The 25944-nt window shown below is 37.0% G+C and overlaps 1 protein-coding gene across 3 annotated transcripts in view; it reads left to right on the plus strand.

Moving 5' to 3' along the window:
- The window catches only part of MAN1A1 (mannosidase alpha class 1A member 1), a 168354-nt gene that overhangs the window by 99493 nt on the left and 42917 nt on the right, over positions 1 to 25944 (plus strand). For all 3 annotated transcript variants that reach the window (XM_017872224.1, XM_017872226.1, XM_017872227.1), the window contains exon 6: positions 889 to 983. In XM_017872224.1, coding sequence (XP_017727713.1) covers positions 889 to 983 — 95 coding nt within the window. The remainder of the gene's footprint in view (positions 1 to 888; positions 984 to 25944) is intronic.

Consider the following 25944-nt stretch of genomic DNA (forward strand, 5'->3'; position numbering starts at 1 on the left):
CAGTATCCCCTTTTTTCAGGCCGGCTGCCCAATTCCCTATTTATTCTGTAGGGCCCCATTTGCCTTCTTCTGTGGGGAGGAGGCCGATCCCTCAGGGATTCCCTCTTTACTTTCCAATCTTCACTCCGGTCTGTGGTATTATCGGCCCCAGTTCAATGCTGCATGCAGTTCTCATCTAAATGCTGTCTCCAGCATACGGCCTCACTGAACTCACCTGAATGTCTCACTGAACTCACCTAGTATTTTATCTCCAGCTCTCATTTTATCTCTGTTCTAGATATTTATGTGCATATAATTATCTTCCCTACTAAACTCTGGGCAGAATCTGTACCTAATTTAACTTAGTATTTTTTATATCACTTACACTTAACATCAGAGAAAGTTAAAGCTGCAAGGGCTGAAAAGACACATAGACCTGTGATAATGTCTTTTTAAAACTTTCTTTCTCTGTGCTCTAGTAAACAATAGTGCTGAAGGTGGGATAGACCAGACCTCCTGGTTCTCAGTCTTATCCTCCAACAACAGTGGTTCTCCCACTGGCTTGCACATTGAAATCACCTGGCATCGCCTGTGATGCTTTTGAAATCCTGATCCAGAAGCTTACAACCAAAGAAATTAGAATCTCAAGAGTAAGACGTTCACATCAGTAGCATCCAAATCTCCCCACATGATTCTAATAAGCAACCAAGATTGGGAATAAATATCCCCCAGTGTGATGGCCCCTGGACCACTGTTGCTTTACTGGGTAATTCTGTTAATTTGGTAAACTTTTTGTCAGATATTAAGGTAGAAATATTAAAGTAGAAAAGTGGTAACTGTTAGATAATAGTGTAATACCTCTTGTTTTGCTTGCAACAGTAGCTTACAGTTAACTGTTTAACTTTTCAGATTTTTCGAAAGAAAGCAGTGGAACTTGGGGTAAAATTACTACCTGCATTTCATACTCCCTCTGGAATACCTTGGGCATTGCTGAATATGAAAAGGTAAAACTCTTCATTTTCAACAACATGTTTTAAGTTGAAATATTCAAGATTGTTGCTTATTAAGTATACATTAGATAGATAATTACTTGTATGATGCTGATGACTAACAGACTCCACTGGGAGACTTGAGATTTGTCTTTTCGTTGGCAGCTATTAGCTTTCCAGTGTTCCATAGCCTCAGATGTGTCCCCACTGTGGGATGGCATGACCTCAACAGAGTCATTCAGGCCAGACAGGATTGGAGGTTTTCACTGTCTCATAGTGACATTGCATCAATGATACTGTCTCTCTCCATAAATACCAAAAGAATCCCATTATCTTTTAAGTTGTCATCAAAGCATTTCACTTCCAAAGAAGCAAATTCCTAAGAACCTTTATTTCAGTTGAGCTACTGGTCAGAAGTATGGCAGAGATACAATATTTGGCCTAATCAGATCCCCCATAAAAGGAGCTGGTATAATGGAGACTGGGAGCACCTGCGGTTACCCAGCCCCTAGTTGTAAGAAGGGAAGGCAGCTGATGCACTCAGATCAATCCAACCTTCTCATCTTCTTTGGTGGAGAACCCTAATATGCCAAGTTCTTGAGAACGTGGCCCCAATTAGAAAACACACACACACAGACACACATACCCCCAGGCTGAACAGACTTTCTGGTATTCTCTGATGTTTTGAAGTTAAACTGAATGAAATTGAGCAACCATTTTGCAGCTGATAAGAATCATTTCTTGTTGGCAACATGCATGAATTTTTAATTATAAATTGTATCCACTCTCAATCCCAGTTACTAAATACGAGTGACTTACCCAAATTCGCACAATAAGCACTGGCAAAATTAATAGTATCAGTTCACTAAAATTCCCCATTCCTTTGCCCGATCAAGTACACTCCTTGAATCAGCTGTACTTCAAGGTGTGAGGATGATTTATCATCTTAGAAGTTTTCCTGTAGGGGAAGAAGTGACATTTCATATTTATCTACAATATTACTTTTCAAGATGTGCTGTTGGTGTCACTTGTACATATATACTGTTCTGCGAATCACTTTATTTCACAGTATGGGCCAAGGTATAGGGAACAGCTGGCCTATAGCTGCTTTCTTAGTTTTGGAAGGCTGTCACCAGCAAAAGTTTCAAAGGAAGGGGGAAACATATATCTGGCAAAATCATATTTTTTAATTACCTGCTCAGAATAAGAGAATGTAGAAAGCTACCCAGGAGAAGATAAAAGGGGGGCTTAAAGATGCTTTTTAGACTAGCTGTGTATTCGTTGTTGACTGACTTTGAAACTCTTGGCAAGAATTACCACTGGAGAGACACTGAATGTGCTGGCTGTAATATCATAATTCTGCTCTTCCCTCTCAATTTTGAAGATAGTTTTGAATGTATCTCTTTGTCAACATCTATATGTTAATAGCAGTGTAAACTTACTGGTATTATCTGTTCACATTCCTCTGGTATTCTGGTTATTGCCTAAAGATAATTGGTTTCTTTACCTTTTCTTTGTCAAAACTAAGCATTTATTTGAGTCTCTGCTGTGATAAAGATTTCTTACTAAGTCCTGGGAAGAGTTTCTACTTCTCTTCACTTTATTCAAGAAGATAACAGACATGTTCTTTCCCTCAGGGGACTCACAGCCTGGTTGGTAAAGCAGAATATATGTTTTCTGTGTTACACACTCACGCATGTAATTGACAAACTTAAGATGGGCCAAGGAGAGATAATAAGTACTCACCAGGTTGAATTTAAAGCAAGCAACATTTTGAATTGGGGAGATTTATGTATTTGGAGACAAAATATCAATTAATCAAGTTGTATTTCAGTATTTGTGCAAGCTGAATATATGCAGAGAAACTAAATAATTCACTCATATACTACATTAGGAACTCTATTCCAAAACGGTTCAGAAAAAAATATTTTAAATTGTCTTTTCTACCACATCTATTATAGATTCTTAATTCAATAAGAATTCTTAATTCAATAAATTCTGAAATTGTGATTTAATAGAAAGTACTCATTTGATAACCTAGATGCTATACACAGTTCCTCACTAGACTAACATGTTTCCTTCACCAATACGATCATAGAATGAGGATGCATAAGTTACATACGTCCACTAAAAGAAAACCATTGCCTTTCTAGTATTAGGTTTTGGTAGAACTCAATTTCTCTAATGTGAAAATGTCCAAGTTTGGTGTCTGTTCTTGTTATTACTATTAGAAGTCTATGCTTTTTTTTCTCCAACCTTAAGCAGGAAAAATTACCTCTGTGATTTGTAAAATCAGGCATTTCACCATTACTGTATTTCCAAAGGTAATTCAAGTCTAGGTAGAGTAGACTTAGATTTGGGGTTTTTTGAAGTGTCTTCTTAAAATAGTGTAGTTAATGTTCCCATTATTCATTTCTATCACAGGGCATACAGTCTGGGCATTCCTCATAATTATTCTGTCTTTCTTGATAAATGAGTTAGTTTTAACTATACACTATTTTATCACTTCTCTGTGTGGATTTTTCTGATGCCTGCTTGGTGTTACATTAAGTTAGTAGAGCTGTCTACAGTGTGTGCCTTTATTGCACACCATCAAGGCATAGGTAGGAAATGACTGATCTTCATTCAGACTCTCATTAGCAGTGAGGTGACGAATGAGGCACAACCCCTCACCTGTTTTATTTTCTGCTCTGTAAAGCTTTATTTACTGACTCTTCTAATTATCTGATGAAAATACATACAATGTCGTTAGTTACATTACAGTTTATATTATAATTAAATTGCAGATTGCTCTACTTTAACTGAAATAGGGCTTTAACTAAGAATAGTACATAGCTGCCTGTCTTCTAATAGTGAAGGAGTATCCTAGGGAAGCATGTAATGTGTATATTTTAAGAAAAGGTGATAGCCCCCTTGTTGGGTTTATTAATACTTTGGTGGTATAAAATGTTTAAATATTTCATTATAGTTGGTTAATTTTAATAAACACAAACTATGAAAGATGGTCTAATAGGTTAAATATTGTTAAAGCATTTTCCTGTATCTCCCTATGTTTTTACTTGACAGTTAAAGCGTAAATTTCTGCATTATTAAATTTGCTAACAGTTTTTTAAAGTTCCTGGTTTCAGATTTGAAAGAAGTGTGTTATATTTTCAAATGAAGCAGAATACAATTCCATACTTTCATGTAATAGGAATAATATGAAACTATCAGTAAACAAATTTTCTGAACATAAGCAGATCAAATTGATTTAATGGTGCTGGTATTCTATGAGGCAAAAATATTGCTTAATTATCCTAAGAATGTTCTGTAGCAGTGATATAAGCCTGAGTATAAAATCAGAGCTCCATCTTACACTTTATGTTTTATTTATATACTTTATGGATCTGTTAAGAATTCAGAGACAAGTTTAGCAACTGTAGAAAAGTTTTTTAAAAAGAAGTTACAGTCTTTCCAAGTATTTTAAGTTAACCTTCTTTATGGTTTCTTTTTCTTCCCCCAGTTGGAGTTTTTTAAAATATTGGGTTTCCCACTTCCCTCTTTTATCTATTTTAATTCATTTGGCCATTTGTAGTCTTCTGGAAATAGTAATCAACAATACTTTAAGATTTTAATAGTGGTATGTACAGTTATTGATGTCAAACATTAGAATATTATTACCATAGTTAAAGCTGCTATTAGCAGTCTGTCCCTGGAAAATTCACTGAACTATCTGGGTTTATCTTTTCATAAGTAAAACTAAAATAATAGCAATAATAATACCTGTCTTGACCTCGTAAGGGCTTTTATAGAAATCTGTTTAGTTGATGTGCAGAAGGTGGTTAAACCTTGCAGAGTGCTGTGAAATAGATGGACATTGAAATTTTTCTTAATTTATGGTTCTGCTCTCAATATTTCATTATGAAAGAGTATATATGAGTATGGTATATGATAAAATAGTATATTTCTAGAACTGACTAATTTGGTTCTGATGTCCTTTTATGGTAGGATTTCATTTTTAAGCCATCAGTGCTCCTGACCTGTTCAAGCTCGAGTTGTATTTTTCTCTGGCAGAAAAGAGATGGTAGAACCAATTGGATGTGTGGAGAGAATGTCTCAATGTGGTTTATGTAGGATAGTGGTGGCTCCATGCTCAAGCTTTTATTGTTTTTTAAATTATTTGGGATCCAGCCTATAGCGTCAAAACTAAATTTGCTCCCTAAACTTATATTTATTCGTGAACTATGTACTAGAAACTGGAACTGTTCAGCCAGTTAGGTTTTAAAAGGATGTGAGGCAATACAGGTTTCTGCGCTTATCCCAAGTCTTACATGCTAGCTAGTGCCTAATTAATGTGGTGCAAACCCAGTCTATGAAAGTGTGTGTGTGTGTGTGTGTGTGTGTGTGTGTGGTGTGTGTGTCTGCTATAGATAGCCACATAGCCCTGTTTCCTAGTTCTGGGACTGTTCTGCTAAGGGTCTAACTGTTCTGGTTGCTTTAGATCAGTGATTCTCAACTTTCCCATGCCTTAGAATAACTGGGATTCTAACATACATACATACACACACACACACACACACACACACACATATACACACATACATACATACATACATACATTTAATTGCTGCCTTCATCTTTCCCCTTCCCCCAGTCTGTTTCAATTAATTTGGGGATAAAATCCTGGCATTTTTTTAAAACCCTCCCAGGACCTTCTAATACTCAGCTAGGGTCAGGAATCCAGCATTTATATGCTGAGGATAGCTTTATTTCTCATCTCAGTTGCATTTGAAAACGTTGAGTTGAAAAACGTTTCCCTATTCACTGATGGTCAATTTAATTATTGAAATTTTAAAATCCTAGAAAATTACTTTTAAAATACCCAGCTTTAATAGAACAGTGCTTCTCAAACTTTAGAATATGTAAGAATTTCCAGGAGAGATAATTAAAACATATATTGCTGGATCATAAACAGAGAGTCTGATTCTGTAGGTGTTTAGTAAGGTTTGATAATTTGCTTTTCTAAACAGATTCCAGCTGATGGGGAAGCTACTGCTACTGCTGCTGCTGCTCACCCAAGGACCACACTTTGAGAACCATTGTGATAAGAAATGACTGAGCCATCAGAGGCATGTAGTTAAATCTCAGAGCTGTTCAGTGAGGCAGCCAGGGCCACTGTTGGGGAAGCAGGAGTGGGGCCTGTGTTCTGTTTCTATCATTTGTTTACTTTCATTAATAGTTACACAAAGTTTCCACTTAACTCTAAGCAGTTTGTTGCTTCTTCTGGAAAGCAGCCAATTCCAAGCAGTAATTACCCAAACAGAGTTTGCATGTCCTTTTTCCCCTTGTACTTTTTTTTCCCAATCCAGTGAGACTGGAAAACAAACTTCGGCATTTTTAGCACAGAGGGAAAAAAAACAGGCATTTTAATTAGAAACTTCTGGGTTACTGTTTAAAAGTAAGGCTATTTCCATAAAGTCACACTTGTAGCTTCAGGCAAAGTGGCCTTACTATAAACAACTGGTAACCCGGCCCTGTACCTAAGGGTATTGCAAAGAATGAAGCAGAATCAGGGATTACTCTCCCACCAGATGAACAGGAGGGAATAGAGATCTCTTCTGTGATCATTTAATCCTCTCACCGAACTTTGGATCACTACAGCTCTGCCAGGCACTCAGTACCTTGACCAAACTAAGGACATTCATTTATTGCAAGTGGACAGTTAAGGATAGCAACATTTAATTTAAGTGTACTTTGTGTATAACCCCCTTTATGGAGACATTAGGGATAAGCAAGTCTGAGCAAAGGATGCTTTGATGTTCTTAGTCATGCATTGTGAGGCAGTAGGAATGTGAAGAACCTCAGGATGCCTGAACGGTTTCCTTTCTTCCCACCTCTCTGGTCATAATTGAAGTTAACACTCAGGTAAATGGGTTTTTTAAGTGTCTTTTATTCTCTGAAGGAAGGAGCAGACCATATCTGCCTCTGAACACAGGCTGTAGCGGTCCTCATTTCTTCTGCACCCCACCCTCCCTCCTTTTCCATGAATTTCCATCTGCTCAGGCTCCTGCTGTGTTTCTGATAGGGCAAGAGCAGAAAATTGACATGAATGGAATGACCAGGTTCACGTTTTACTCAACAATAAATTAGATATTTTAAAATATTTTTCGATACTTTCAGAAGGTTCTATTTTAAGGGTAAATTGTAGCATATGAATAATTAAAGTGCAGAAATTTATCAAAGGTGATATGTCGAGAATTAATAGGCAGTTTATCCAGAGAGTTGCTTAAATCCCTTTTTAAATGACTTGTGATATGTGGGAAGTCTGTTTCGAGGGCTTCCTCACCCTTCAATTTTGGGCAAATAGAATCTTGGTTCAAAGCAGATGGGACTGGATTGTTAAATATGACCACGACTTTTCCCATAGCGTCTACCACAGTTTAAGCAGTTAACTCACCAGGAAAATTTCATGTAAGGACAATTATAGTTATTTTCATGCAACAATTTTAAAATGGCTTTCATCTCAAGTTTTTCAAATGCACAGAACTGGTGTTTTACAGATTCAGCTTTGTTCACTCTGTTCACACAATTGGTTGCGAATCAGCCTCAGCAATTTGAAATTTATGCTGTGTACAGAACTTAGATCGGGAACAAGTCAGAACACATAAATTCATATACCTCCCTCACAAGCTAGCAATGGAATAATCTTTTCAAGGAATTGACTTCCTCAGGTTTTCAATGACCCAGCAATCAATTTCCTGTGATTAATCTCAAGACTGGGCTTATGTTGTTATTGTGGGACAAACTTTTCAAATATCTAATTAATAAAGTTTAATTTAAAAATTTATGAAATCGTTTGAATACATGGTCGAAAATCAGCCCAGGTATCAAAGCACTTTATCAGCCCTCATAATTGTTAATCATTGTAAATATTCAACTAACTACATTGAATCTTTGGGAATTGGAAGGTCAATATAAACTATTTAGGCTACAGCCAATAGTTTTAAAGGCCTCACAGTCTCAATGGATACATTAACTACCCCATGTTTCCTGCTTGTGCAGTAATAGTTATAGTTGATCTGTTCTGAAAAATGGGATGAACAGTAATTAATTGCAGTTCTTTTTATTAACTAGAGAAAAAAGTGATGGAGCAATAATGAGAATTAATTGCAATTTACAAATCTAGAAATTAATGTGCAGCTGGGCATAAGTACAGGCAGTGCAATTTGGTGATTTAGCAATCATGACACATTATCTTCATCTATAAGGTGGAGAGTTATTAGGATTCCTTTATTCATCTTTTAATAATAGACCCAGTTTCAGGAAGACTTTATGTGAATGCTCATGTTGCCCTTTTATCCTGAAAGTGTGAGTTGGAGTTTAACATTACTAATTAAATCTTGCTTTCCCTCTTTGTCATGTCATGCTATAGTTTTTATGGAACGCTTGTACAAAACAGTGATTACTGGTAATTGACCTGCATATATTGAATAATCTTAAGATGCTACTGAGAGTTTAATGTACCTTGTAAATTGAGAGGCTTCCAATTAAGTCAAATTCTTAAGATAATCACTTTCAAAACTAATCAAGTAATAGGACATTAGTAAAGCTCTTATTGACTTAATTGTGACAAATTAATAAACAGACCCTGTGCAATTACTATAATGGCTTTATCAGTGAACAGTTTTTCAAAATTTAAGCATAAATCTATTCTGCCCCCCCCCCCGCAAAGTACAATAAAAACGATATATGCCATTTTAAGGTGGGTATCATTTCAAATAGCTGTGTTCAAGTACATTATACAAGTAGTTTGAATTTGTATGTGTTTCTTTCTTTTTAAATATGTTTACATTTGTTTATTTCAAAGGTCAATTAATCTACTTGCTAAGCCCTTAGAGCATATTAATTTTACAAGCGGTCTTCCATATGCCATGGACAAAACAATTACATGTTCTTATGTGTTCTCTCATCTCTACTTTTTTATGTGCTATGTCCTTGGTGCTATCTCTCCCTGAGAGCTATAGAATATCTGGTCTTGTTCTTTCTTTGTTTTCTTGCTTTCTCAAAAGCTTTTGGGGACAAAGTCGGCATAGTGCGTTTTTATTCCTGGTAGACATTCTGCAATGGACATTGAAAAATGAATAAATTATGAATTACAGATTTGCCATAACTTAAATATCTGACAGTGCCAATTCCTGTAACTGTGCTGACTGTGTTTAAGAAAAATCAGCAGAAAAGAAAAGGCAGTAGAAAGAGCAGGGATGTAAGTCTTGCTTCCAACACTTTAAGAGTAATGTGACGGTTATATATATTTGCCTAGGTCCATCTAACTGTGTGTATTTAAAGTGCTGTGCTTTATTGAATATTACTCTATCTTTTTAAGTGCGATCATGTATCTTTTTTAATTTAAAAAAATGTAGCATGCTACCCAGCCATTAGTCAACATACCTTGTTTAAGCATTGGTTTTCTTATTTGTTAAAGTAGGACTAATAAGTAATATCAGTTTTACAAAGATCACATTTATGACAGGACCTAGAAATTTGAGGAGCAGAGCAATATTTTATGCCCAAAGGAATAGATCATTATGGAATTCCAGGACCTCATACAGGTTGCTGCCAGCATAGTGCCCATCCAGATTTCCTGAAATCATTAAGGGGCCATCCGCACTATGTTTGATTTAGACCTTAGCAAGGAAGAATGGATTTTGAAGTAAAGAATTGCGTGTATGTACGTGTGTGTGTGTGTGTGTGTGTGTGTGTGTGTGTGTGTGTGAGATGTATACACATATCTGTAGTTCTAACAATCCTCCATGTATTCATTTTATAATGCACAGGCTTCTGCAAACAAGGAAGCATTATAGAGTCCTAATAGTAATTGTCGTCATCTGGGACAACAAAGAGAAGTATACAGTGAAACTACCCAGCTGAAGAATGATTATTTTTCAATTATTGCAATACCCTAAAATGAAACTAGAATAAGGACTAAAGTTGTGGCGATTTCCTTAATTATGAAATATTATGAAGACCTTAAATTTAACACCAAAAAGTTAATGTCACACTATAATAAATGCAGTCCTTTTATCGATTTATTTATATATGAATTACTATATCTAGTTGCATGATGGTGTAGGAATTGCATCCCACAAATATATCAGGACCATAAACCAGTGGTCTTTAAACTGTTTTGATTGCTCTCTCATCATTAAAATATTTTTGTGCATTCACCTCAAAACATGTATTCTTATTTATAAATTATATGTACATGTACCACTGTACTGATATGTTCACTTTGATGCATTCAAAAAGTAAAATTGCAAAATGATAATATATAGATGAAGAAATAAAATCTTTATAAATTACTGAGAATGGATGAAAAGTTTTAGTGAGAGCAGTGTGAGATACTGATATTTTTAGTGAATACATTCATTCTTAAAATTCCAGTTTAACACTTGTGGTATAGTGAGTGATTCAGAAGTCTGTGTTGCTTATTTCAAAACTTGGTTTTAACATCTGTCCCACATGATGAAAAGACATAAAGTGGTGTTGATGAAAGAAGTATGGTATTGGCTGACATTCCTAAAACATGTTTATTTCAAATCCCATCTTCTAGCTATGCAAAGAATTTTCTTAAAATTCTGCTAGCAAATGTCTTTCCTGATATCATCATACATTCTTGCAAATTAATAGAAAAATAGGTGCTGTGAGTATGTAATTTTAATATATAAAAACAGGCATACCCAGGAGGTATTGTGTGTTTGTTTCCAGACCACCACAATAAAGCAACTATGGCAATAAAAGCGAGTCACACAAATGTTTTGGTTTCCCAGTGCAAATAGAAGTTATGTTTCCCCTATACTGTAATTCATTACGTGTACAATAGCATTATGTCTAAGAAGAACAATGAATATACTTTCATTTAAAAATATTTTGTTGCTAAAAAAATGCTAACAATCATCTGAGCCTTCAGCAAATAGTAATCTTGTTGTTGGTGGAGCGTCTTGCCTCGATGCTGATGGCCACCCATTGACAATGCACCTGGTCACCCAAAAGCTCGGATGGAGACGTACAAGGAGATTAATGTTTTCATGCCTGCTAACATAATGTCCGTTCTGCAACTCATGGATCGAGGAGTAATTTTGAGCTGGGTTTGGTGGCTCACGCCTGTAATCCTGGCAATGATAAGGGTAGTGGTCGCTGAAGGTTGGGATGACTGTGGCAATTTCTTTAAATAAGACAACCGCAAAGTTTATTTTGTTGTGGTTTTTGAGACAAAGTCTCACTCTGTTGCCCAGGCTGAAGTGCAGTGGCACAGTCATGGCTCACTGCAGCCTCAACCTCCCAGGCTCAAGCAATCCTCCTACCTCAGCCTCCAAAGAAGCTGGGATATCAGCACATGCCACCATGCCTGGCTAATTTAAAAACAAAAAAAAAATGTAGAAATGGGATCTCACTATGTTACCCAGGCTGGTCACAAACTCCTGGGTTCAAGCAGTCCTCCCATGTCAGCCTCCCAAAGTTCAGGGATTACAGGTGTGAGCCACCACCACACCTAGCCAACAATGAAGTTTACTGCTTTAATTCTTCCCTTCATGAAAGATTTTTCTGTAACATGTGATACTCTTTGATGGCATTTTCCCCACAGTAAAACTTCTTTCCAGTTTGGAGTCAGTCCTCTCAAACCCTGCTACTGCTTTATCACTGTGTTTATGTAATATTCTTAATCCTTTGTTGTCATTTCAACAGTGTGCACAGCATCTTCACCAGATCCCATCTCAATAAACCATTTTCTTTACTCATCCATAAGAAGCAACTCCTCATCCATGAAAGTTTTATGATGAGATGGTAGCAATTCAGTCATGTCTTCAGGCCCCACTTCTAATTCTAGTTCTCTTGCTATTTTACCACATCTGCAGTTACTTCTTCCACTGAAGTCTTGAACCCCTCAAAGTCATCCAGGAGGGTTAGAATCAACTTCTTCCAAACTACATTAATGTTGATTTTTTTACTTCCTCCCATAATTTACAAATGTTCTTAATAGCATTTATAACGGCAAATCTTTTCCAGAAGGCTTTCAATTTGCTTTGCCTAGATCCATCAGAGGAATCACAATCATAACCTTATGAAATGTACTTTTTAAATAATAATACTTGAAAGTCAAAATTACTTTTTTTTTTTTTTTTTTTTTTTTTGAGACAAAGTCTTGCTTTGTCAACCAGGCTGGAGTTCAGTGGCACCATCTTGGCTCACTGCAACCTCCGCCTCTCAGGTGTAAGCCATTCTCCTGCCTCAACCTCTCGAGTAGCTGGGATTATAGGCCCCCACAACTCTGCTGGCTGATTTCTGTGTTTTTAATAGAGATGGGGTTTTACCATGTTGGCCAGGAAGTCAGGAGTTCAAGACCAGCAAGTGATCCACCTGCCTCAGCCTCCCTAAGTGCCGGGATTACAGGCGTGAGCTACCACACCCATCTCAGAATTACTCCTTGATCCATGAATTGCAGAATGGACATTATGTTAGCAGGCATGAAAACACTGACCTCCTTGTACGTCTCCATCAGAGCTTTTGGGTGACCAGGTGCATTGTCAATGAGCAGTAATATTTTCAAAAGAATCTTTCTGTCTGAGCAGTAGGTCTCAACAGTGGGCTTTAAATATTCAGTAAGCCATGTTATAAACAGATGTCCTGTCAAGCAGGCTTTTTTCTTCCATGTGTAGAGCTCAGACACAATAGATTTAGCATAATTTTTTTTTTTTTTTTTTTGAGATGGAGTCTTGCTCTATCAGCCAGGCTGGAGTGCAGTGGTGCAACCTCAGCTTACTGCAACCTCCGCCTCCCTGGTTCAAGTAATTCTCCTCACTCAGCCTTCTGAGTAGCTGGGATTACAGGAACACACCACCACAGCCGGTTAATTTTTTGTATTTTTAGTAGAGACGGGGTTTTGTCATGTTGGCCAGGGTGGTCTCAAACTCCTGACCTCAAGTGATCCGCCAACCTCGGCCTCCCAAAGTGCTCAAATTACAGGCGTGAGCCATTACACCTAGCCAGATTTAGTATAATTCCTAAGGGCCCTAGGATTTCTGGAATCATAGAGTCACCAGCTGCATTTAGCCCCTAGCAGGAAAGTCAGCCTGTCCTTTGAAGCTTTGAAGCCAGGCAGTGATTTCTCCTCTCTAACTGTGAGATTCCTAGATGGCATCTTCTTCCAATAGAAGGCTGTTTCATCTACACTGAAAATCTGTTAGTGTGGCCACTACCTTCATCAATAATCTTAGCCAAGTCTGCTGCACTTCTAGCACCTGCTGCTTCACTTTGCCCTGTTACGTTACAGAGACAGCGTCTTCTCTTCACCCTCATGAACCAACCTCTGCTAGCTTCAAACTTCTGTTCAGATTCTTCACTTCTGTCAGTCTTCATAGAATTAAAGAGAGTTAGGGCCTTACTCTGGAGTAGGTTTTGGCTTAAGAGAATGTTGTGGCTGGTGTGATCTTCTATCCACGCCACCTAAAACTTTCTTCTGTATAGCCATAAGGCTGTTTTGCTTTCTTATCATTCATGGTTTCACTGGAACTTTTAATCTCCTTTAACTGTTTGGTACAAGAGGCATAGCTTTTGTTCTGTTTTCACTTTTGATATGCCTTCTTCACTAAACTTAATCATTTCTAGCCTTTTGATTCAAGGTGAGAGGCATGCGATTCTCACTTTCATGTGAACACTTGGAGTCCATTGTTGGGTTATTGGCCTGATTCCAATATTGTAGTTTCTCAAGGAATGGAAGGTCCTGAGGAGAGGGAGAGAAATGAGAAACAGCTGGTCAGTAGAGCAACTCAGAACACATGCTTATAAATTAAGTTCATCATTTTATATGGGTTGGTGGCACCCTAAAATATACTTAGAATTGTACCATCTGATCACAAATCACCATAACAGATATCATAATAATGACAAAGTCTGTAATATTGCAAGAATTCCCAGAACTTGACAGAGACACAACATGAGCATAGGCTGTTAGAAAAATGGCACCAATAGACTTGACACAGCGTTGCCACAGATCTTCAATGTGTAAAAAACACAATATCTGTGAAGTGCAGTAAAGCAAAGTGCAATAAAATGAGATATCCCTGTATATAAACTTTTTAAATGTATAGTTTTTAATATATAGAATTATGTGACTGGGTGCGGTGACTCATACCTGTCATTTCAGTACTTCGTGAGGCCGAGGCAAAAGGATTGCTTGAGCCTGGGAGGTCAACAGCGGCCTAGGCAACAAAGCAAGACCTCGTCTCTACAAAAAATTTAAAAAATTAGCTGGGCATGGTGGCACATGCCTGTAGCCTCAGCTACTCGGGAGGCTGAGGTGGGAGGATTGCTAGAGTCCAGGAGGTCGAGGCTCTGCAGTGAGCCATGATTATAACACTGCACTCCAGCCTAAGTAACAGAGTGAGACCCTGTCTCTCAAAAAAAAAATATATATATATATTATTTTATATACTTACATGCACACACATATACAAACACAGTTTTAAAATGAGTTCAGAAACGCCTGGAAACTTTTCCTCTGGAAGATTTTAAAACAAGGGTAGAAAACCTCAATTTTTTAAGTTAAATATAAAGATGAAATTTAAAGGTGAACCACTTTCACGAAATATTTTCAATTAAATTTAGTTTCAAAGTAATTTTCTTATATGAGTTTCTTTCAAAATGCAGATTTGTTTCTGTTCTTGTTAAATTGTCACCTCCTTTATCTTGAAGTGGGAGATTCAAGTGTGTTGTTTTCTTCTTTTCAAATTATCTGGTAGGAAGCATACTTGCTGACAACCACTTGTCACAGAAGAAACCATCAGCAAATGTGGGGACACCTTTCTATTTTGTGAAATGGCAACTTTTGATTAAATGCCTTGCCTCAAGACAATCCAAAAATCTGTTTGGTGTAGATATTATTGTGGTCACTGTGCAGCTCTTTACAAAGTATTGTGATAATGTAATAATTCTACTGTGCAAAGGTTTTGGATTTTAAAATTAATTGCATTGGTGGCACTCATAATCCACAATCCATCAAAAGCCTCTGAAAGCTGTAGAACAGTGAGGCTCCCATTGCCAACTTCTGATTGTGGAGTCTCTACAAGAATCTCTGGTATCTCTTGTGTGTCACCTTTCACAGAAGCACCAAGGAACGGGAGCAGTGTATGTCTGAAGATTTATGAAAGCCTTTTTTCTTGCTTTTAGATTTAAGACTTAGCAGCTTTGATAGTTTCCTCTTGTACCCTGTGCTTATCGCACTCTAATTAAGAGTCTTGCATTTGGCTTCAAAGGCTGCTGCCATAAACAATAACTATCTAAATGTCATTTACCTTTAAGCCCAGACCAATTCCTTATCATCTGACAGTTTATAATGGGCATATTGTCTCATTACATTAAGTGGACTTTGATCCTCTTCAGATTACTCTTGAGAATATTTTTTAAACTGGCTTACAGGAAAGTTCTAAATTATTTTTAACTAGATGTAAGTATTACAAGGCTAAATTTGTGGCACACTCTTTTATTTGTATTAATTTTCTCCACTTTAAAGTAGGCCAAACTGTGTTCTTGTGCCCAGATTGGTTATTGATTAGATAAAGAGCTTGTCTTAGGTGGTTTTCATGTGAAATCGCTTGGAAAGTACTTAAACACATTACTCTGTAATATTGGTTGGGTAAGCAATAACATGGTGGAGGGTGTCAGTCTGTACTAAAAGAGTGATAAATGAACAACATATTTGGTGCTAGTATCCAAAATTTTTGCTAGATTCAAAGGGATTCAAATTATAGAATTCACTAATCTGAGTTTCTGAGTCTTATGAGCAAGAAAGTGATAATTTCATATTATGTTTGATAAAGAAGTTTCAGAAAATGGAATTTGTAGTGTAAACATAAGCACTGTATAGAATAATCCTTAAGAATTATTAATTTGCTTTTCAAATTTTTCTAAAGAAGAGAAAATAGGTCCCTTTTCAAACTAAAGATGTTACAATATACAGTATTGTGTTGATTATAAAGGAAAAGAGAGTAAAGGAGAAGAGGTGGGAGTCAGGAAAATTATGAATTTACAAGCTATAGGCAGCCAGATAAGCTAATAGTAGTGCCTTATGCTTCTGTAATTTTCTGTAGTCTATAACAGATTTCCAAATGCACACACACACACACGTGTATGTATAAAGTCTCATTAATTTGATCTAAGCTGGTACAAGCATGAATATACAATTTTATCATTTGAATTTCCTTTTGAAATAGTTTGGAACTATTGGAACTGAAAGAAATAATTTAAACTTCCCAGTACTCAGGGCAAAGGCAGGGAAGATAAAATTATCTTAGTATTTTATTGGCATTGTAAGCTATCACTTGTTGGCATTGTAGGCTCTCACTCTATTTGTCTATTTGTAGTATATTGATCATTAAGTAGTTCCAATGTTATTTTAAAAAGTTTTCCATGGGTCAGGTTGAATTCTACATACCTACCAGAACTATATTTCACCAGTAATCCTAGGGTTTGAGATATACAGCCACCTTTCATTAAGCTTATTCTCACTATTTAAAGATAAAAAATAAATGTAAAGTTCAAAATCTTTCTCTAAAGAGTTACAAGTGGCAACTATATACATAGCACCTTTCTTACCTGGATGTGAAAGCTATGATTATGGAACCTGGATTCTTTTAAACATCTTTTGTTAGAACTGATTTTCCTTCCTTTATGCCATCTTTTTGACTCCACTACTGTCTTCTCCCCATCTTTGTGATCATGTGATCGAATGTGAAACTATATTCAGTGAGAGCCTCAGTGGTGAGAGTGGAAGCCTTTCCCTCCAATCCAGGGGCTTCATCCTTCCTTCAGTGCCTTGGCCAGCCCCTCAGGGAATGAGACCTTTGGTCCGCCCTCCACCTTATCCTGACTCCTCAAGCCTCCGGCCTTGGGGAGGCTTCTCTAGATGAAAGCTCCTCAGTAATTGTATTAGTCTGTTCTCACACTGCTATGAAGAAAAACCCAAGACTGGGGAATTTATAAAGGAAAGAGATTTAATTGACTCACAGTTCTGCATTGCTGGGGAGGCCTCAGGAAACTTACCATCATGGTGGAAGGCAAAGGAGTAACAGGCACCTTCTTCACAGGGTGGCAGGACGGAGTGAGTGGCAGCAGGGGAAATGCCAGATGCTTATAAAACCATCAGATCTCATGAGACTCACTCACTATCACGAGAACAGCATGGGGGAAACTGCCCCGTGATCCAGTGACCTCCACCTAGACCCACCCTTGAGATGTGGGGATTATGGGGATTGTAATTGAAGATTCATTGTCTCAAAACGTATTAGCACTCTGCTCTTCATACTTTTTCCCTTTAATCAAGAATCTTTAATAGTTTTCCAAAAGCTTCAGGGCTTTTCTTTAAGTAGGCACTGCACTCTGTAACCCCATGTTCATCCACATGTAGCCCCTTTGAAGGACTTCACCTCAAACAAAACCCTGCTATTTTTAAAGGTTCAGTTGTGTCATCATCTCTTTCTCTCATCCTTGTCCCTTCCCCACCTTGGAAAAGTAATCACCACCTCCTTCTCGTAACACTTGGTTTCCCATTGCCAGTATAAGCTATACCATGGAGTTGAGGGACTCCACAAAGTTCTATTAGTACATAACTGTGTTGAAGGCATGAAAATGAAAGCTCTTGGAAGAATTAAAAAGTAATATGTTCACTTGGGTTTTTTTTTCCCCCTAAAATAAAAAAAAATGTTCATTATTCAGGAAATACCAGGTGAACACCCTTCTCCTAGATCCTGGACCCAGGTGCAGGGGATAACTGGTAAACATTTTCTAGGTGACTCTCACAGAGTTTACAGTCTAGGGGAGAAACAGACATTAGTTAATCACAAAAGCATTTCAAATTGCAGGACATGAAGAAGTCATTTTTGAGCTGAAATCAAGGAGATGAGTAGACAAGAGCTAGGAGAAGAGAAGAGAGTGGATGGTCCAGGCAATGGAGCATGTGGAGTGTCAAATCTCTGTATTGAAAAGGAGCAGGACAAGGCCATGAGGCTGAAGGACGGCAAAGCTGCCTGGGGCAGAGAGCAGCAGGCTGGAGAGCAAACACAGGCAGACTCTGTGGCAGGTTCTCAGGTTTGTCTTGGCATCAGTGGGAAGCACTCAAAGTCCTGAGAAGGACATCGTTGTGTTTGTGTTTAGTTGATTCAGGTTCACTGCTCATCCCTGTCTCAAGAGCCATGAAGCATTATGACCAAATCATGCCAGCTATCAGGAGCGATCGTTTTAGATTGTCATGTTTTACCTCTTTGATATTTGTTTACCTTTTCCCAAAAACACAAGCCTGCAAACCCAAGTTCCTAGCTGGATAGGCCCTTGAAATGTTGGGTACAGTATTAAACTCTGGTTGGTCTCCTGGAATTGGTTTCACCATCAAACAGTAAAGATTTCATTTGAGATTATCTGTCATCAGATCGTTTCACTAGAGACTGCTACCAGAAGAAAGGCCTCACTTGTCCGAAAGAGCATGTATTTGACACAGCTAGCAAGTTTGTATTTTTTAGTTCTGTTAACTTGTTTCAGATAGTCAAAAATAACTTTAAAAAAAGAATCATTTAATTTGAAGAAGAGAATGTCATGTAAAATGGATTCACGTTCACAATTGCTACAACTTAGAATGAGTCCAGTCACCAAAAACTAAAGTCAGAACGTGCAGATATATGTACATATCTTTATCTGTTTATTTTCTTTATTTTTAAAACAGAGAAGAGGGGATTGCCTGAATTGAAAACATGACAGAGGAATTAGCACTATAGGAACCCAAGAGGAAGGTTCATGAAAAATGAAACATTCTGTGCTAGTATTGTTAAAGTATTTACACTCAGAGGACATAAGTGGGTGCCATTGATTTTCAGTCAAAAGTGCTTGCAACTCCACTGCATTTATGAAATGTATACCTACATATTTAAGCTAACATAACAATTTGTAGATAAGTAATATTTCCCAAATTGCATTACCCAGAATATTATGTCCATGAAATATTAATAGATGATCTATGAAAAGAAAACAGCTCTATAGATAAATAAGTTTGTCAACACTGGATTTAAAAGGTTTCATTACTGTAAACTTCTCAGAACTATTAATTGGCTAATGTGCAATAGACATCGCTCATCTCTGGGATGGAGCTTTATTATAACACTGCTTCCCAAACTTCTTTCACCATAGAACCTCTTTTATCCAAAACAATTACTAGTATTTCTGATCTGCGTTTTTTGGGTTTTTATTTTGTCTCCAGAACACAATTTGATAGTCACTGATTCTGATAAATGTTGTTGTATGTCCTTCAAAATAGTCATCTTAATATCATTGCCCTAGTAATGAAGTTCTTGCCTCAAATATATTTGAAAATAATTTGAGGTAAGTCATTTATTACACATGTATACTAGTTACTAATGAGAATATTTTGTGATTTATAATATGAAATCTTAAAAAGTACCTACTGCAGAAAATTAGCATTATTGCTGTGTTTATGCTTCTTTTTAATAAAAAAATAAAAAATAAAAAAGCAGCCTTGTTTGCCCTCAATGAGAGAATTGAACACTAGGAGGCCAAGTAGTGGGGACAAGGTAGAGTCACACACAGTTACACATGTGAAGTTTCGCAATGGGCCACTATAAGGGCCCACACTTTTTATGCCTATATTTTGTCATTTTTTAAAAAGTGTAAGATATACTATAATTATAACTATTTTCATTTATGGATAGGTACATAATTTGTATATTTAGAAAAATTCTAACCTTTCCTTCCAAATTTTTTTTAAGTTCTTCAGATTTATTCTGAATTTCATATCCTTGTGGCTAAGAAATTAGGGGTTTTTCTTTAAAAAAGATAGTTTTCTAAGAGTCTGAGCTGTTTAATTTTGTGATACAAATTTAAGATGTATAGTCATAGAATTCTTTTTCTGAATTACAAGGGTCTTTTGCAGTCTAATAACATGTATTCCATGATGTATATTTGAATGGCAAGTCTAGATAGTTGAATTTCTCAGTGAAAAATTTGATGAAAGAATTAAGATTTTTGAAAATTATCACTATATATTATTAAAGAAGACCCTAAGTCAGTACCACAATGTCATGATACTTGCATTATGATCATTTGTGTTACCCAAAGCTTCGGATTCATTATAAACACATGAAATACCACTAGGGTTGGAATGAAGTTAATCATATTATTTGCTCTTAAACTAAAGGTAAAACTTTTTTCAGTTAAGTTATTGAGGAATAAATATGCTGGTGAACAATCAATAAGTAATTACTACAAAACTGTATTACAAGGGTCTCTCTGAACCATATCCCTTTCACAAGTCTAATAAATTTCAGCATTAACTTTTAGTTGAGTGTGTTAAATTAAGAACTATGATATAAAATGTTTTGTTTCTTATTTTCTCTCCAATAGGTACTTTCATATTTTAAAAAAGTTTTGGTTTCCTAAGCATTTACATGAATAGAGCAATGAAATATTGCAGGTGTATTTCTCTCTATATAGTGCATTGTCTTAAAATTTTAGTGAATAAAACTTGTTGTTAAATTCACTTTTTTATAAAACATAGTTTCTTTTTTCTGATTATAGAAAAATGTTCATGGGAAAAAATAATCTCTCAAAATTGCAATCCATGTTAATATATGCATCACTCAATTCTCATTTTTAAAATAACAGGCCAGGTGCAATGACACACGCCTGTAATCACAGCACTTCAGGAAGCCAAGGCAGGAAGATAGCTTGAGTGTCTAGGAGTTCAAGACTCACCTGGGCTGTGTCATGGCACCTCATCTCTACAAAACATTGAAAAATAGCTGCTCATGGTGGTGTATGCCTGTGGTCTCAGCTACTGGAGAGGCTGAGACAGGAGAATTGTTTGAGCCTAGGAGGTCAAGACTGCAATGAGCCATTATCACATCACTGCACCTAGCTTGGGCAATAGACTGAGACCATGTCTCAAAAACAAACAAAACAATGAAATTGTATACTTTTGTTCCATTTGCTTTTTGCTTTGCATCCACTTTTTGGAGGCATAATTTACCTACAGAATACACCCATTTTAAGTGTAAATTTCAGTATATTTTGTCAAATGTATATGTCTGTGCAAACACTGCCACAATCAAGATAAACACTTTTCATTACAAAACTTTCCTTGTGACCCTTTGCAGCCATTCATTTGCCGTCATCTGATCCCAGGCAACCACTGATATGTTGCTGTCACTGTACATTAGTTTTGTCCCTTCTACAATTTTATACAAGCAAACGTGCAATAGGTACTCTGCCGTATAGCTTTTTTTGGTACAGCATGGTGTTCGAGGTTCATTAGTAACTATTCTGTGTATACTAGTTCAGTCCTTTGTATTGTTGAGTGGGATTTCATTGTATGAATATACTATAGTTTATTCTCCTGTTTATGAATGTTTGTGTTATCTGCAAATTTCAGTGATCATGAGTAAAACAGCTTATGAAACTTCATGTTAAGTCCGGACATGGTGGCTCACACCTCTAATCCCAGCACTCTGGGAGGCCAAGGCAGGAGGATTGCTTGAGGCCAGGAGTTCAAGACCAGCTGGGCAACATGGCAGAACTCTGTCTCTACTAAAAATATATAAATTAGCCAGGCCTGGTGACTCACACGTGTAATCCCAGCTACTCAGGAAGCTGAGGCACGAGAATCACTTGAACCCAGGAGGCAGAGGCTGCAGTGAGCCAAGATTGCACCACTGCACTCCAGCCTGGGCAACAGAGTGAGACTCTGTCTGAAATTAAAAAAATAAAAATAAAAAGTTCATATCCAGGTCTTTATATGAACATTTTATATATTTATTTATTCTTGGTAGTTGCCTATGAGTGGAATTATTGATCATATCAATTTTTATTCCCTACTGTCTTTTTCAAGGATGTTTATCAAACAACCTGGGAAGATGTGTCTAAAATGTCATGTTTTAGGACAATGGGCAGTTTTTTGTTTGATTTCATTTGTTTTTGGTTTGTTTGCTGTCCACAATAATAACATTTCCTTCTGGAACAAAGATTGGGTGTGTTTCCTAGCAGCACCTTTTAAAGATTAGGGTTCCCTCAGCTGTAACACAAGCCAGTGGCATGTGCAGCGTCCACCCAGGCTGCTGTGCGTCACCCCTGTGTGACGTGAAAGGCAAGGGGCACTGATGCATGGATGAAACTCATGCTGCTTGCTGTTCCTTTCACTCCTTTCCTGTGGTTTGTGTGTGTGTGTGTGTGTTATGGTAATCAGATATTTTTAGTATTCATTTTGAGTCCTCTTTAGACATGTTAGCCGTCTCCTTATTAGTTTCTTTTCTCATGGCTGCTGTAGGGATTACAACTTACTTAGAGTTAATATTGTATTTTAAGTAAATTATAGGAACTTTAAAATAGTATAGATCTTCTTGACCATCTTACCTTTTGGGAAAAAATTCAGATAGCTGGATAGACAGACAGATGTACCTACGTAATTTGCAATTTTAAATGCCTTTCGTTTTTTCCTCTATAGCTGTTCCCTGCAGCCTAAATATGTTCTTCTAGTATTTCTTTTACTGCAGGTTTGCTAGTAACAAATTATCTCATTTTTTGCTAATCCGAAAATACTTCCCTTTCACTTTTGAAGAAAAGTTTCATCAGATATATTGTTCTTTAAAAAATATGTAAAGAAGGGTTATTGGTTTTCAGATTTTTTATCAAATTTTGAAGATGCCATTCTTGCGTCTTATGGCTGTTCATTGTTTCTGAGAAGTCAGCCATTAATCTTGTCATTGTTTCCATGTATGTAATGTGTTATTATTTTCTGGGTACTTTCAATATTTTCTCATTATCTTTGACTATCAGAAGTTTGAGTTTGATGTCCATAGCTAGGGTGGTTCTTGTTGTAGTTATCCTGCTTGTGTTTGCGGGGTTTTTAATATTGGTAAATTCATGGCTTTCACAAAATCTGGAGTTTTTAGTCAGTACCTCTTGAGATATTTTTTCTCCTCCTCCTCCACCTCCTCTTCCTTCCGTTTCTCTCCCTCTCTAAGAGACAAGGTCTCACTCTGTCACTCAGGCTGGAGTTCAATGGCACTTCAGCCTCAAACTCCCAAGATCAAGTGATCCTCCCACCTCAGCTTCCCAAGTAGCTGAGACTACAGGTGTGAGCCACCACACCTGGCTCCAGTTATACTTTTGTTTGACCCCTAAATGTTATTTCATAAGTCTCCAAAGCTCTATTCATTTATATTTAATCTTTTCTCAATATTCTTCAGATACAATTTTTTTTGTGGTTTTTTTGATATGGAGTCTCGCTCTGTTGCCCGGGCAGAGTCTCCCTCTGTTGCCCAGGCTGGAGTGTAATGGTGCAGTCTCGGCTCACTGCAACCTCTGTCTGCCGGATTCAAGCAGTTCTCCTGCCTCGGCCTCCTGCGTAGCTAGGATTACAGGCACGCGCCACCATGCCCAGCTAATTTTTGTATTTTTAGTAGAGACAGGGTTTCACCATGTTGGGCAGGCTGGTCTCAAACTCCAGACTTTGTGATCTGCCCACCTTGGCCTCCCAGAGTGCTGGGATTACAGGCATGAGCCACTGTGCCCTGCCCCAGATACAATTATTTTTAGTGATATCTTCAAGTTTACTGTTTCTTCTGCCCACTTATTTAGCACGTTTTCTTTGAATTCTTTGTATTTAAATAGTTGCTTTAAAGTCATTGCTAAATCCACCATCTAGACCCACTCAGAGTCCGTTTCTATTCATTGTTGTTCTTCCTGAGCATGGGTCACATTTTCCTGTTTCTTTGTATGTCTAGTAACTTTGGGTTGAAAACTGGATATTTTAGATATGTTTAGTAGCTTTTGATATATTATATTCTTCCAAGAATTATTTTGTTCTTGTTTACCTAGCAGTTAACTCTCTTGGATTCAAACCATAAACTGTGTCCCTTGCCGTATGCGACAGCTGGTATTTCTGCTCAGTTCTTTCCGTTTCCAGCTGTTGGTTTTTAACCTGGCACCCTGGGGATCTTCTCTGTACCTGTGCAATGTAGCATTCAGTCAAGGATTTTGGCAAATTTTGTAGACATTGCTAAGCTCTGTCTTCTGACACTTCAGTAAGGGTTTCGCTTCCTGCATCCTGAGTAGATCATGGGTTCAGGAGTACTCACAGTCTATAAAAGTAGCAAACATGAAATCTCATCTAGTGCAGTCTGTCTTTCAAAGGTAGCTATCCGTCTGGTTTCTCTCAGCTATTTCTTGGTGATCCCCAGTGTCTCCCTTGTGGCACGTCTTATTTAGTGGTCATCCTGGGATTTCAGCAGAGATTATACCCAGAGTTTTGATCCCACCTCTTCTATGGCTTACTTGTTTCCAGGATTCCACCCTGAGCTTTCAGCTACCCTGCCAGCTTTTCACTCTTTCCTGTGCCATCTTAAAATGAAACTGCAATTTTTTGAAATCAGATTTTTTTAAAAAGTCTTTAACTCAAATTCTTACTAATTGCTGTTGCTGTTGCTGTCTTTCAATGGTTAATGCTCTGTTAGTTTGCACCTGCTTTTGGTCACTTTCTAATGCCTTTAAATAGTTGAGTTTTATAATACATATATAAAATGCCCAGGTTTTATAATTGCTATTACTAGAGTATTTGCTGACCAATTTTCTTCACCATTACTAGAGGCCAGAAGTCCCTCCATTTTTAAAATATCCTAAAGAATTTTCTGTCATTAAACATCCTCTTACAGCTTGACCTTTATAGTAGCTGCATAATATCAGATCTCCTAAATAGGCCGTAACTTTTAACTTGTCTCCTGTTTTTAGATATCCAAACTCTTTTTAGTTTTATAATAGTATAAATACTACCATAATGTATAAACCACGTATTTTTACTTGGGAATATAAGTATTCTTGGGGATAAAATTATAATTTTTAGGGTAAATTTCTAGAAATGAATTCAGTTAGTAAGTATGAATATTAATACATTTGATACATTTTTCCAAACATCCCTGCAGAATGGTTGTGCCAGTTTTCAGTGCCACCTATGAAATGTAAGATTACTTACTTTTTTTAAAGTCAGATAATTTTAAACTTATGAGATTTGGTGTTGTTTGGTTTCTGCTAAAAGAATTATTTGATTTGTTTTATAAGCAAAAAATTATTCCTGATTGTTTTGTAAACTGCATAGGCTATGCTTACATTAAGAAAAATATCACTTGTAATACTGTTATATAACTAAAATAGTAGAATGAGTAGGAGCTTTAGTTTATTTAGTTTAATTAATAGACTGTTATTTCAGTAAATACAAAACATAGAAAATTTTAAATTCCACTATAGGGAACTAATTTTGTTCACAGAATATTTTAGAAATTTCCTATTTCTTATTTCTTCCCTTCCCCCCTTTTTAAGCCACTTTGAGATGTAATTCACATACCATATAATTCATCCACTTAAAGGGTACAATTCAGTAGTTTTGAGTATATTCACAGAGTTGTGCAGCCATCAGCACAACAAATTTCCCTTCCCTTTTGAATAACAAAATGGGAATACCAGATAGAATCCCAGTGGCAAGGTCGGGAAGGAGAAAGCTTATGGGGTAAGGAGAAGAGAGATTCTGCCACCAGAGAAGCTGGATTTTCTCCTCCTCACTCCCAAACTCTGCCCAGGATTTCAGCTTTGATTATATAAATAACATTTTAAAGGCAGTTTTGTGCATTTTTAAACTGTAGAAAACCAGTCATGGTGAAGAAGTTTCCCCATGCTAATATGAAAATGAAATTAAGATCATTTTGTGTTCTTGTTTTGTAAAGATAAAAGGTGGACTGGGCATAGTGGTTCATGCCTATAATCCCAGCACTTTGGGAGGCTTTGGCAGGAGGATCTCTTGAGCTCAGGAGTTTGAGACCAGCCTGGGCAACATAGCAAGACCTTGTCTCTTCAAAAACTTAAAAAATTAGCCAGGCATGGTGGCATATGCCTGTAG

The sequence above is a fragment of the Rhinopithecus bieti genome, unplaced genomic scaffold, assembly GCF_001698545.2.
Source record: "Rhinopithecus bieti isolate Rb0 unplaced genomic scaffold, ASM169854v2 scaffold_6792, whole genome shotgun sequence".
Taxonomy (NCBI): Eukaryota; Metazoa; Chordata; class Mammalia; order Primates; family Cercopithecidae; genus Rhinopithecus; species Rhinopithecus bieti.